General features: G+C 40.5%; 1 protein-coding gene across 1 annotated transcript in view; it reads left to right on the forward strand.

Moving 5' to 3' along the window:
* LOC126469832 (protein crumbs) overlaps window positions 1-14699 on the forward strand; it is a 346090-nt gene that overhangs the window by 138553 nt on the left and 192838 nt on the right. The window contains exons 8-10 of the mRNA XM_050097122.1: window positions 2808-2946; window positions 9715-9925; window positions 12267-12386. Of these exons, the coding sequence (XP_049953079.1) occupies window positions 2808-2946; window positions 9715-9925; window positions 12267-12386 (470 nt within the window). The remainder of the gene's footprint in view (window positions 1-2807; window positions 2947-9714; window positions 9926-12266; window positions 12387-14699) is intronic.

The following is a 14699-nucleotide window of genomic DNA, read 5'->3' on the forward strand; positions in this document are numbered from 1 at the left end:
AGACCGCCAACAGTTAAAGAGGGTAGTAATGTGTAATAGGCAGACATCTATCCAGATCATCACAGAGGAATTCCAAACTGCATCAGGATCCACTGCAAGTACTATGACAGTTAGGTGGGAGGTGAGAAAACTAGAATTTCATGGTTGAGCGGCTGCTCGTAAACCACACATCACACCGTTAAATGCCAAACAACACTTCGCTTGGTTTAAGGAGCGTAAACGTTGTATGATTGAACAGTGGAAAAAAGTTGTGCGGAGTGACAAATCATGGTACACAATGTGGTGATCTGATAGCAGGGTGTGGGTATGGTGAATGCCCAGTGAATATCATCTGCCAGTGTGTGTAGTGCCAATAGTAAAATTCGGAGGCGGTGGTGTTGTGTTGTGGTCGTGTTTTTCATGGAGGGGGCTTGCACCCCTTATTGTTTTTCATGGCACTATCACAGCACAGGCCTACATTGATGCTTTAAGCACCTTCTTGCTTCCCACTGTTGAAGAGCAATTTGGGGATGACGATTGCATCTTTCAACACAATCGACCACCTGTTCATAATGCACAGTTTGTGGCTGAGTGGTTACACGACAATAATATCCCTGTAATGGACTGGCCTGCGCAGAATTCTGACCTGAATCCTACAGAACACCTTTGGGATGTTTTGGAATGCTGACTTCATGCCAGGCCCCACCGACTGACACCGATACCTATCCTCAGTGCACCACTCCATGAAGAATGGGCCTCCATTCCCCAAGAAACCTTCCAGAACCTGATTGAACATATGCCTGTGATGGTGGAAGCTGTCATCAAAGCTAAGGGTGGGCCAACACCATATTGAATTCCAGCATTACTGATATAGGGTGCCACAAACTTGTAAGTCATTTTCAGTCAAGTGTCCAGATACCTTTGATTACATAGTGCATGTCCTGGTTCATGTGAGTCTTGAACAGCCCATTGCTTATGCTTCTAAGACTTTACTCCCACTCAGCAGCAGTATTCTCAGATTGAAAAGGAGGCTTTAGCGATTGTGTTTTCCCTGAAGAAATTTCACATCTTCTCGCATGGTTCTAGGTTCCATTTAATCACGAGTCACAAGCTGTTGGTTGCTCTTTTTAACCCTTCGTCTGCCATACTGGACAAAACAGTCTTTCACTTGCAGTGGTGGGCTCTCTTCCTCTCCCGTTATCATTATCGGGTCCATTACTGGCCAATGGTGCAACATGCCAGCGCCAATGCCTTATCTCACCTTCCAATCAGGCCAGACCTGGCATTTGATCAGGACAAGTTGCTTTGTTTCTATTTACATACTGAGAACAAGAAAGTGGTTGATTCTTTTCCCACCAGAAGCATCACTGTAGCATGAGCTGTCGCCGTAGATCCTGTACTTAGTCAGGTCCTTTCTTTTGTGCAGCACATCCCGTCACTTCCACCAGCTGTGCCCGTGCGTGTTGGACGTGTTCCTTAGGGCCCACCACCTCTCCAAGCCCTGCTGCTGCCGATGCCTCTTTTGCTAGGTCCTGTGTGGCTGTTGTCTGTGACACACCTGCTGATGTCTCTGTTGCTGACCACTAACCCGAGGACTTCGCTATGGAGGTGCTATCCCTGGTACTGCCCTACGGCCTCTCACAAGTGGGAAGTCGGCACGCCAATATGCCCCCTCATCATTTCTGCCCCTACTGGCCAGTGCCTGCCCGCCACTTACTGCAGCAGCCGTCGTCGTTGGGCGATGAAGTGGATGTCAGCATTGTCATTGTCATTTTCTGTGACTCTTAATGTCAGAGTGTTGTAAGATCAGTGTTCTCTCTCTCTCTCTCTCTCTCTCTCTCTCTCTCTCTCTCTCTCTCTCTCTCTCGGTAAGAGTGCCTTTTTTTCTGTGCCATGCATTTTTATTTGCCTACCTTTTTTATGTATGTATGTTATTTTCCTGCCCCCTAGAAGGGAGGGTGTACCTTCACTCTTGAAGTGTGCAACTTCAAAGAGCACGCATCTTTTCTGTGTAGTTTACAGTCAGGCTTCTTGAGGTGACCTGGTGAGCTGCCCAAAAAACAGTGTCCACTCAATATGTTCAGTGCTACACACAACCTGTATATAAAGTACTATGTTCCCTAAATAATGTTTGTTCTTGCTCTGACAACAATGTTATGCATCTAGTGGATCAGTGATGGTGTGGTGTGCTATGAATTGCTTCCCTGATGTGTAACCATCACTGCTGATATTTATTATCAAGAACTGAGACGTCTTGCAGACACAACCCAAGAAGATAGTGTGAAGTGATGCTACTCCACAATAACACTTGCCTGTATTCTGCTAGACTGACAAAAATGCTATACAGGAGTGGAATTGGGAAGTCATTCTACATCCACATTTATTCACCTGGTCTTGCACCCTCAGATTTTCACCTCTACTGCTCCCTATTGAACAAGCTTCAAGGAAGTTCCTTTCCAGATAAAAATGCTCTGCAAACATGGCTCGATGAGTTCTTTGCCTCCAAATCCCGTGAGTTCTACAGTTGCAGAATTGAAAATTTGCCCAGCATTGAGAGACTGTTGTAAATAGTGATGGAGACTATATTATTGACAAGTCAAGTGTCTGTTGTGTGTATCTGTTGTGTTTATTGAACTTATGGAAAAATGCTATGAACTTGTGCACCAACCCAATATATTCTCTCCCTTTTGCTCCCCCCCCCCCCCCCCCCCCCCTCTCCTCCCTTGCTCCCACCCATCCACCTACACACTGCTACCTCTCTCTCTCTCTCTCTCTCTCTCTCTCTCTAACTGATTATTGTAAAGAAACAAATGTTTTCTTTTTTGTAGGTTCACTGGCCTACATTGCGAGGAAAATATCAATGAATGTGAGGACAAACCTTGCCTCAATTCTCTCGGCTGCTTTGACAACTATGGCAGTTACACGTGCCAGTGTTCCCCTGGATTTGAAGGACAAAATTGTGAACTTGTAAGTTTTTGACTGATTTAGAATATAATTATTAAACTGTGTGACTGTTACAGATGGCAAGCAGGAAGTATAAGTGAGAATGCAGTGATCAGCAACTCATAGGTGTTTCTGAGAATTCTATGAGAAAACTGACTTTTGACAAATGGCTAATTTGTGCGTGCAAGATACAGTACCTCATCAGATTGTAAATGTTTTCTGTAGTTGCAAGTGTGACTTAATTTTGTGGCTGAGGCAGCAGCAGCAGCAGTTGGTGTTGTAGCAGTAGCAGTCATAGTCGTAGCCGTTGTTGTTGTCGTTGTCGTCTTCAGTCTGTAGACTGGTTTGATGCTGCTGTCCACACCAGTCTGTCCTGTGCAAGTCTCTTCATTTTTGCAAAACTATAACAACCTCACACACTTGAAGCTGCTTACTGTAGTGCAACCTTGGTCTCAGTTTATAATTTTTATTATCCCCTGCCCCATCTGTTGCTCCCACTGCCCTCCATTACCAAATTCCTTGATGCCTCCTCAGGATGTGCTTTATCAACCAATGAGTTGATGCCTTATTTTAGTCAAAATGTGTGCATTGTATTCATGACAGTACAAAGATTGATTCGTTTATTTTTAAGTCAGTAGCACTGGAATAAGACCATGCATGACTGGAGAATTGTATTCTTCAGAGGTGGCTCCACATTTCAGTTTGCCAAATGATTCTCACTACACACACATCTGGAAGGGTAGTACAATCAAAGGAACATCCTGAAATGAGACTAGTTTGGTGGTGCAGGAGTCCTAGTGTGGGGAGCCATCATGCTGTATGGGAATACAGAGTTTCACAATGTTGTTTGATTGAAGAAATACTACAACTGTCCAGAGGTCAAGAGATAAGGCACTGCAACCACATACGTGACTTTCTAGAAGTGGATCTGGTTCAGATTTAGTCTTCTTGTATGATAATGGACACTCACATCAAGCTACTATGGCAGACGAATTTTTCACAGATGAATATATCCACTACACAGACTACCCAATGAGGCTTTTCCCTTTATATTCTGTAGAATTTTAGAACATATGTAGAATCCATAGGAGATGAATTGCACTGTATCAACCACCACCCAACAGTCTTTTAGACATTCACACAGCTCTTTTACAGGAGTGTTGACTATTTTGTTGTTGTGGAAGCAATACTCCAGATTTGCTGATTTTTTTAAAAAAGTGTGTTCTTAGTTTCAAAATTGTTCAGTTTTGCTGTTTTGACTTCCTGTTGTTTGCCATATATGTTATGGCTGAGCTCTGCATTGTTCTGTAACTCTTCCAACATTATGTTTAGGGAACGTGTTCTTTTTATCCCAATTGTACTGTACCTCTGGAAACTAGTTTAGATCAGAAAACTACCCAAGATATTCCTACGAAGGCATGGAGTGATGTGGCTACATACCTTTACACTTATGTTGTGAAATATTATTATTCTGTAGACTGTGGACATTCATGGAAGATAGGAATAAGAATTGAGATTCTTTTGGATTTTAATGATAATGTGATAATTCCCCAATTCATATTATATGATCGAGCAAATGTAGTCTATATGCAACAGATTATTTGATAATTTTCAGCAACTTTTCTACTGGTGCAAATTTTTCTAATGGGAATGTGTTAACTCAGTCATGAGTGTAGTGTTCAAAGACATAATAATACATATCATTACTTTGTGTAAGGAGTAAATTATCATCTTTATTTTTAGTAAAGAGCATTGTCAAAATTAAAAACCAAATTAAAATATTTATTGATCTGATGGAATTACATTTTCCTTGAGACATACGAATCTCAACTTATCTTTGATAATGATAGAAGATAAAATTGAGACTCATATGGTTCCATCAGATCAAGAGATCTATGAATTAAGAAGGGGAAAATGCATTGAAGGCATGAATTGAAGTCTGTGTTAGGGAGAGCATTGGACTGTGGTAGTCCATGCAGTTGCGTTATCCATAGTGCTATGGTGGTGTAATTGTTTGCACATCAGCATAGTAAGCGAGAGACTCAGGTTCAAGTCCCACCCATGGCACAAATTTTAATTCATTCCTTCAACTTTTATCATTATCGAAGAAAAGATTGTGAATTTGCGACAACTATACACAACTGCATTGGACAACAATGGTCATCACCAGTACATTACTGAAGCACCACACCGGCGGCAACCATGGGGAGCCAACATGACCTGAGTGGTTCCAGACTTGCACAGCAGTGACATCGCAAGTGAAGCACACTGCCTGCAATCGCTAGCAGCTGACATGATCTGAATGATTTCACACATGCATGGGGAATGACACTACTAGGCTCTGTCCCAAGGACACTGACCTTCAGCCAGCCACAACAAACACTCCTCCACATAGTGACAACATTCCTCTGACAGGTGCGCAGACATGATCCCAACTGTGTTGGTTCCACATTCACTTCAGCACCAAAGTGCGTAACTGATCTACACCATGCAACCTCCCAAGCACAAGATGCAATCCAAATTAGAACACGCAGTGACACCGCCCATAGCTCAAAATGTGGGCTGAACCAGTTTTGGCCAAATCCTAAGTGACAGCAGTGGACTCTAAGTGCTGGATCTCTTAACAAATCAATGCTTTCTGTTTGACACAGGTTCGGAAGCAAGTACCGTTCCCAGGAAGAACGTTCTTACCGAGCTTCCTACACTGGCTGTGCAACTATGTGCTGAAAACAACTTTCCTATAAAATTTTAAAGAATGCTGTAGACCTCGGCCTCCAAAAAATATTTTCATGGCAATTTTTGGTCATGGATGTTCATGAACCAGTTTTAGACATGAAGTCCGTCCTTAACTGTCACCTATATCCAGATCTGAGACTGGGAACCCTACAGAAATCCAGTAGCGGAGAATCGTTACACAGCATGGCTTGTGGTCTGCCACTATATACACAGCTGGTTTCATAGGACCCCAATCTGCAAGCACCTTCAATGTGTGCTATACACAGCCACTGTCTACAGCTACTAAATGATTGTCAAACATTAGAATCAGAGATACAGGAGATTACAAATTCTTCTGTAGTAAGTGAATTAAGCCACATGTTCTTATCTGCAGCACCTCCAATGCAGCAGCTACACACTTCTGCCCCAACTAATACCAATGGGACAGCAACTGTCATGGCATTGGAAGTGGACACACATAATACATCTGCAACACACTGCAACACATAGGCCACTAGCAATGCAGCTCAGTACGATGAAGTTTTCTCACAGTGCTCGTGCATCGTCAATGAGTGATACCTCCGCCCGAAGGGATTCAGGTATGGCATCTCAACAGAGAAGCATTCACCATTAAACTTAGGATAAAATCAGTACCACACCAGTTTGCATGTTCAACAGACTGCTCACTAGAAGTTACAAACTTCCCAGTGACGTCGGTGCATCTGTGGTTATGTCAAGATTATCGGCTGTTTGGTTCCTTGCAATCACAGCTTCTAGGTTACAACAATCACCTACTAGCATGCGAGTAGATTCTGATGTCACTGCAGCCACTACCCCATTGCCTCCACAGTCCAGCATCCCACAGCCACAAATCAATACAGATGACAAGCTGCTACAGCCGTCCCTGCTGATCTCCAACCTACCTCAGCCAATATCACCTGTATTGAAATGAGACAGGGATCACAACGCCATACTATGTTTTCTCTCGTTCAGTGAGATATGGTCCAGCCATACCCTGCTTATTAGCCAGCCATAGCGCGGTTGGTCATGCATATATGTGCCAAAAGGAATGCATAATATTTGCTATGCAACGACATTACATATCCATGCCAAAAGAATTTAAAGATTTAATTGAAGATTGAAAAGCAAAAAATTATGGTGATCAATAGACACGATTCATAGTTCGGTACATCAAGAAGCGCTTTGTTGTAAATTTGCAGGGGTGGGGCATGTGATGAAGTTGGTGATACAAATAGTAAATTTCAGTCAGTCATACACATTACTGTACTGTCAGTTGGAACAGTTTTTGATGAAATTGAACAAACAGTATAGAGATTTTACATATTACTACAAAGTATGTAGGTTAAGTCAAGAAGCATGTCTGGAGTGATTTTTTTTTTTAATTTAAAACCCAGTATTGTTGAATTTATGAAGGAGAAAGGAAAGCTGGGGCAAAAATTAAAACTTTCAGAACGAATTGATGGCCGCGTATTTTAGATGGACTTGACTGCATACTGTCCACAGTAAGACATTGCAAGGGAGGGACAATTTATTTCTGATTTGTTGGGATTGTGGGGGGGGTCCATTTAAAATAAAAATCATCTGACAAAAAACACCTTCGCTTTCCCTCAGTTCACTGACGTGAAAGAAAATGTGAGTTTTGAAGAATTCATTGCGGCCTCCAAAAAAGTACAGGGATAGTTTTCTAAACATTTTGAAGACACTAACAATCTTACATCTGATGATTTTCATGGGTTTGCAGCCAGGTTCCATCGTCCTGACGACAACACGATATTTCGGCGGACCATCTGGCCGCCATCTTCAGATGAGATTGAGTGCACAATCACGCTGGAACTGAAGAGACCTCAGATTCGGCAGCTCCTTTATACCGCGGGTACTGACCTTTGCGCGTGCGCGAGCAATGGAAGAGCTGCCCTCTGTGAGGCGAAGAATTGCAGTGGCACCAGCAGTGAAAACTGTCAAAAGCGAGGAATCGCAAAATTAAAATGCAGCCGGTCGGAAACCAGACCGTTGTTGTTTTATCTGTGATAAAATAGGATTCCCACGTCTTGCTTAAAGGAAAACCTTTGTCTCTATTAATAATATCATCAGACAGACGTATTTCAATTGATTCTTTCAGTACACAATCCCAGTAACAGGAAGCCGAGGCAATAATTTGCGTCTCTTTGAAGGACATTTTGTGTCCTTCATTAAGACAGTGTTTGGGAACAGCTGATTTTTCCGGCTGGAGCAGACGTGTATGCCATCGATGTTCCATACATCGATCTTGAACTGTACGAATAGTCTGTCCAATGTAGGCCTTGCCGCAGTGACAGGGAATCTTGTATACCCCAGGCTTCCTCAGTCCCAAATCATCTTTCACCAATCCAAGAAGGGATCTAGTTTTGGCCAAAGGCATAAGGATGCTTTTGATACCATATTTCCTGAGGATTCTTGAAATTTTCGAAGAAATGCTTCCCACGAAGGGTAAAAAAGCAACAGATTTGGAAGTGTCCACCGTTGGTTCTCGTGGGGGTCCAAATTGAAAAGCACGAGTAATTTGGTGATCCAACTCCTGTTTCAAGTTATCGGAATCCGAAACAGCATAAGCCCTCTTGACCAGTGTGCGTAAAACTCCCAAGCGTTGATGTTGTGGATGACAACTTGTGGCATGGAGGTAGCGGTCCGTATGCGTAGGTTTTCGGTATACACTGTGACCGAAAGTCCCATTTTCTGTCTTATGTATTAAGACATCCAAAAATGGTAATGAAGGGCACCATATGTCCTTCAAAGAGACGCAAATTATTGCCTCGGCTTCCCGTTACTGGGATTGTGTATTGAAAGAATCAATTGAAATACGTCTGTCTGATGATATTATTAATAGAGACAAAGGTTTTCCTTTAAGCAAGACATGGGAATCCTATTTTATCACAGATAAAACAACAACGGTCTGGGTTCCGACCGGCTGCATTTTAATTTTGCGATTCCTCGCTTTTGACAGTTTTCACCGCTGGCGCCACTGCAATTCTTCGCCTCACAGAGGGCAGCTCTTCCTTTGCTCGCACACGCGCAACGAACAGTACCCGCGGTATAAAGGAGCCGCCGAATCTGAGGTCTCTTCAGTTCTGGCGTGATTGTGCACTCAATCTCACCTGAAGATGGCGGCCAAATGGTCCGCGGAAATATCGTGTTGTTGTCAGGACGATGGAACCCGGCTGCAAACCCATGAAAATCATCAGTATTTGATACGCCGGGAAAATCTACGCTATCAATCTTACATCTGTTTTCATGCTGGTTACGAGACCATTTGCCATTTCAGTTGAAAGTGCATGAATGCATTTGCAGATGGGATAGAGTGACTAGCAGTGTGATTCCCATTTAAAAGACAAATTCTTTTTTGTTAAAAGAGTAATGAAGTTGAAGTTGTGAGTATGGTAAAATATTTAGACTAACATATGTGTGTCAAAGGCCTTTTTTTGATTACGAAACTAAATAAGTCACAATTATGTGGGAACCTGAGTGTGAAAATCTGTGAAATTGTCTGTGTCTGTCCAAATGTCAACAGTTTGCACCAGTTAAAAAGTATATCATGTCTTCATCATGGCAAAAATAATCAAATTTTTGTTTGTGATTTATGTTGTTAAGAAATATGAAATGTGAAACCAAATTGTGTGTAGTGCAACAGCATTGCCATTTAAATGCAGCATATTGATAGTTCCCCCCTCTTCTGCTTTCCCACACTCAGACAGCATGGCGTGGTGGTGGGGGAAGTGTGCGGTCAGGTGAGGCAGCTGTGGCTCTCGTGCCAGTGCACGGCTCGCTTGCCGAAATCTTAGGTGTCCTGATGTAAAGGATTTGTTGAATACAAATAAAAAGTTGAACATTGTAATGTTTGTGTGACTAGTTAATATTCAGCACTTCCTATACCCTGTTTGTGCTTATTGTTTATTTACACCATTATTTATATTCTACCTGCGATTTCCAGTATAGTTTTATTGTTGTCATCACCAATAGTGTTGGTTCTACCAAAGCATTAATGCAACTTCAAACAGTGATACTTCTGTACCTTTGTTTCAGATTATAAATGAATGTTTGTCCAGCCCCTGTCTCAATGGTGCTACATGTGTGAACAAAGTTGGATCGTATACTTGCCAGTGCCTTCCTGGTTATACAGGGGATCATTGTGAAAACTTCACATTGGATTGTGATCGTATTCCCTGCCCTCCAAGTACACATTGTTTAGAAATGGCTGGTGTATATCACTGTGTGTGTAAACCTGGCTATAGAGGTAAGTGAACATATTGATGATACACGAGCTAAGCTAAAAATGACTTCTGATTGCATAATAACAATAAAAAAGAAGCTCATAGTGTTCATCGTACACTGTAATGTATGCAGATCCATTACTATATGTTGTAGTCACTACATATGTTGCTGAAATCCACCCTCTGTTTTATTGACCTTTGAACTTTTTATTTATTTTGAATATAGAAGAATAATTTGTTGTAGCTACTTAGCTAGTTGACAATATTTTACATCAATTCCTTATTTACTTGAAAATATTTCATAGTCAGTGAGGAGACAATTATCACTAAGGAATGTACCTGGACTGAAAGGCACTGGGTAAAAGGGAGAGAGAAAAGAAAAAACTGTTTAGTGTAAATGTTTCATAAAGAATCCATGCAGGTAAGAAAATGACGCAGTTGATGAATGCCTCTTGTGTTTAATTCATATTGTCTACGTGTACAACATTTCACAATAAGCATCCTAAAATGCTATAAACTGGATTTGATAAATAATGTCGACTAAATTCTGCTCAGTTACCAGAACATTATCATCATTATGTCATTTTATTTCAATTTCTGTGCTATTGTTTGAGTATCTGCATTGCATGGAAAAGAAGCAACAGGTCCCCACCCTCTAAAATTGCAGTGTCAACGTCTTGGAAAGACAATTTGTAGAAAAACATTGAGATTTCTGTTAAGGAAATAACTATGACTGCAATTTATTTTCAGTGCATTGTGTACTGTGAATACTTTGGTTTGGACTAGTTTAATTAAAAACACTGGATTAATTTAAAATGAACTTAAACAGTCTTGACCGCAAGAAACCTTTATTTTTGTGGCTGTCAGTTTGGGTCAGTTACTGACCATCTTGCCATTATGTTGGTGGGTTGTGGTGGTAAACAGAGCAGGCATTACGTGGAGTTCATAATGCCTACTCCGTTCACTGCCACCACCTACCAACATGGTATGAGGTCTGAAGATGATCAGTAACTGACCAAAACCAGTAACCACTAAAACAAAGGTTTCTTGCGGTCAAGACTGTTTACATTCATTTTAAAGTACTAAGGATAACTGCTGTTCTCCATGAGAGATATTCTCAAAAATTACTGGATTAATTTATAACCTGCTAGGAGAGGATAAAAACAATACTTATGGAAGTGGTGTTTGTATCATTAATGTAATATTTCACTCCTACAGTACTGGCCTAATTGTTTTAGTGTTAATAATGATTCTTTGTCTCACAGCCAATCATTGTAGTTGTTATTGGTAGATGGTCAAAGTTTCACTTCCTCATGTATTTTTTTCCTGTTTGCTTTTGTTGAAGGACTCTCCACATTTTACACTTTGCTTAAATCTTGCAATCAGTCTCAATGAATGTGTGCTATGTAAATACCCTGGTTTTGAAATAATGAACTATGTACTGTGACTGCTAGAGCTGAAAAGTGTGGACTCTAAACCTTAAGTAATCACAAAATACAAATACTGATGTATACAATTTTGTTGATACAATTTGAGAGGTAACAAATTTTCCAGAAAGTTTTCTTGATTTCCTAGACAAAATCTGCAGTTAGAAATGATGTAATAATGGCACTAAAATTAAAACATAATATATAACAGTGGGAAACAATAATAAGAATTTTGAAATAATAATTGCAAAAATGCATGAAGTTACGTTAAGAATAATAAAAGAATCATTTTTGGCTAATATTAATTAAAACTGCAAGAAAATGAAGTATCAGATAGTATAGTAATTTTATGGTTTTGCACTATTGACTGTTGATGTGAAATACGAATGTTTGTATTAGGCTAGGTATTTTTACAGTAGTAACTTGTCATTTACCATTTAACTAAATATGTGTGAAATTTTGATAGTCATACACTCCTCCAAAATCATTTGAGATTAAAAAGAAAAACTGAGCAATGTCTATTAATGATCCTATTATATTACAAAATAACTGTATTAGCAATCACAAAGTTGTTTTATATCTATCAGTGACACTCCAGCATCGTATGAATAATATAAACAAAAAGTTTGCATAGTGCTTATAGTCCTGCATAATGCAAAATAGAAATACTGTAAAAACTGGTCCTCACATTATGAAATTAAACAAACATACAGAAGTCTACTACTGTAGAATTAAAATGTGCAACAATGTCGCATATTTCAGAAAAGACATGAAGTAGGTACAACATTTATGAGCAATGTACTAGTGACAAAATTCGTTACATGAGACATACCTATCTGAATTTCTTAGGCTTGTCTGTGTTGTGTTGACTGTCTACAAAGATTAATTCACACTACTTATATTTGCCTTTCTACTGGGATTTTCTTTCTAATTTCAGCAATTTCAGGGATCAGTTGCACTGAACTTGACTTGTGTGATAGTAGCCAGTTTTGTAAAAATGGAGGCACTTGTTTCATCAGTGACAAAAGAGTTTGTGTTTGCCCACCAGGATTTACAGGTACGTGCTTCTGCATTTTAATATTATTCACATATTTAAATTATAATTTTGTCTTTCTTTTTTCCTATCATTTCTTACACATCCAATGTGTTGTCAGATAAACGAGAAACTGTAGTTGTATGCAAGCACATAGCACATATTGATAATTTATATTGCTTGGAAGTCATCCAAAATTAAAACACGAATTTTGTTATACACTGTTGCACCTGTAAGTGTTGCTGCTTTATTGCCACAAAGCAAGCACATGATGGACAGTTTTACAGATATCTTATTATTAGTGGTTGGACATTGTAGGTGGTTGGCACAGCAGTGATTTCTATCCTGTTTATCTCCCTGTCAAACACTCTACAATTCAACTACACAGTGAGTGGTTACCTCTATTTCTTCCACTATTTGTTTTTTGCCCAGGGCTTTCCATTGTATTTGTTGATTACTAAGATGTTTTTAAGGATTAATTTAAATTTTGAGGAAGTGTGGCAGTAACTCATCAGCTAAATGGAGTTGAGATTAAAAATACTTTAAACTGAACGTAATCAAGTAATTTAGAATAACCATATCCATGGACTCATATTTTAAAAGACCTTTAACCCTTTAGTGCTGGCAGAGGGTGCTGTGGACATCCCACACATTAAAAACAGCTCGTACCATTAGCTTAAATTTTCATAATTGTCTAAAATCCCTGTTAACTTTCTAACAGTAACAAAAGAAATTAAATTGGAGTACACTAAATTTTGGTTATCGTTGTTGTTCAGTTGCCAAAAATATACAGTGGACTATTCAGGACACTTGCACCAGTCCTAATGTAACAAAAACCAAAATAATACCATGTGTCAGGTTTTTAGATTTTATGACCATTTCATTGTTGTTGCATTTCATGTTGTGCTATGTCAACCCATTGTTGTCCACTATTGCCATTCTAACCACTTACCAAGTGAAATAAAAGTCTTGGAGTCAGTTTGCTTTCAGTCACTGATGGTAACGTGTCAATGTACAGTTTGTGTACATATGAAGAAAACAAAGGTGAATACATAGGTTACATAAAGAAGATGAAGCAGGAGAAATGTATGACAATTCAGATTCAGAATCATCTGGATGAGTGAAGAACTGGAACATGAAACTGACACAGGGAGAAATAACTTTTGAAAATAATTTCTCAACGAAAAGGATGAAAAACCCTTTGCCGAGAAATATAAGGAGACAACCTCAAAATACTATTATACATCTAAAAGATGTGAGAGGTTCAGCCAGAATTGCAAAATTGATCTTAGAGGGTGTGGGACACTAAAGTGCTGCTTGTGGGAGCATACAGGGCAACTTGGGGAAGGGGTAGTGCAGGACAGCTAGGTGCAGCCAGCAAGTTAGACGAAGGGCGGCGGTACAAAAAAGGAAAGAAGTAAAAAGTATGTGGGTTCATTAGTGGGATAGAACACTGCGTGGGAGCAGGAAAGGCGATAGGGAGGGTTATAGGAACATGGGATATATTGCAGAGAGAGTGCCGACCTATGCAGTTCAGAAAAATTGGGGTTGGTGGGAAGGATCAAGATAGCACAGGCTGTGAAGCAGTCATTGAAATGGAGAACGTTTTGTTAGCTCAGCAGCTGGGTGGTCCAGTTTCTCAGCCACAGTTTGTTAGTGGCTAGTCATTTGCACAGACATCTTGTTGATTGTCATGCCCACATGAAACGCTGCACAATAGTTATAGCTTAGCTAGTAGATCACATGAATGCTTTCATAGGTAGCACTGTGTTTGATGGGATAGGTGATGCTTGTGACCCGACTGGAGTAGGTGTGATGGTGGGAGGATGTATGGGACAGGTTTTGCATCTAGGTCTATTACAGGGATATGAGACATGAGGCAAGGGTTTGGGAAGAGTAGGGATGGACGAGGATATTGTGTAGGTTCAGTTGGTGGCGGAATGCCGCTGTGAGGAAGGATAGTGGGTAGTACATTCTTCATTTCAGGGCACAAGGAGAGGTAGTCGAAACCCTGGTGAAGAATGTGATTCATTTGCTCCATTCCTGGTTGATACTGATTCAGGAGGGAAATGCTCCTCTATGGCCAGATGGTGTGACTGTGGGAGCTGATGGGTGACTGGAGAGGTAAGACATGAGAGCTCTTTCTGTACAAGATTGGAAGGGCGATTACAGGCTGTGAAGGCCTCAGTGAGACCGTTGACATATTTCAAGAGGGAATACTCATCGCCTATGCGACAGCCATGAGTGGCTAGGCTGTATGGAAGGGACTTATTGGTATGGATTGGATCACAGCCGTCTAAGCAGATGTGTTGCTGGTGGTTGGTAGATTTGATATGG

This window comes from Schistocerca serialis, chromosome 3 (genome assembly GCF_023864345.2).
Source record: "Schistocerca serialis cubense isolate TAMUIC-IGC-003099 chromosome 3, iqSchSeri2.2, whole genome shotgun sequence".
Classification (NCBI taxonomy): domain Eukaryota; kingdom Metazoa; phylum Arthropoda; class Insecta; order Orthoptera; family Acrididae; genus Schistocerca; species Schistocerca serialis.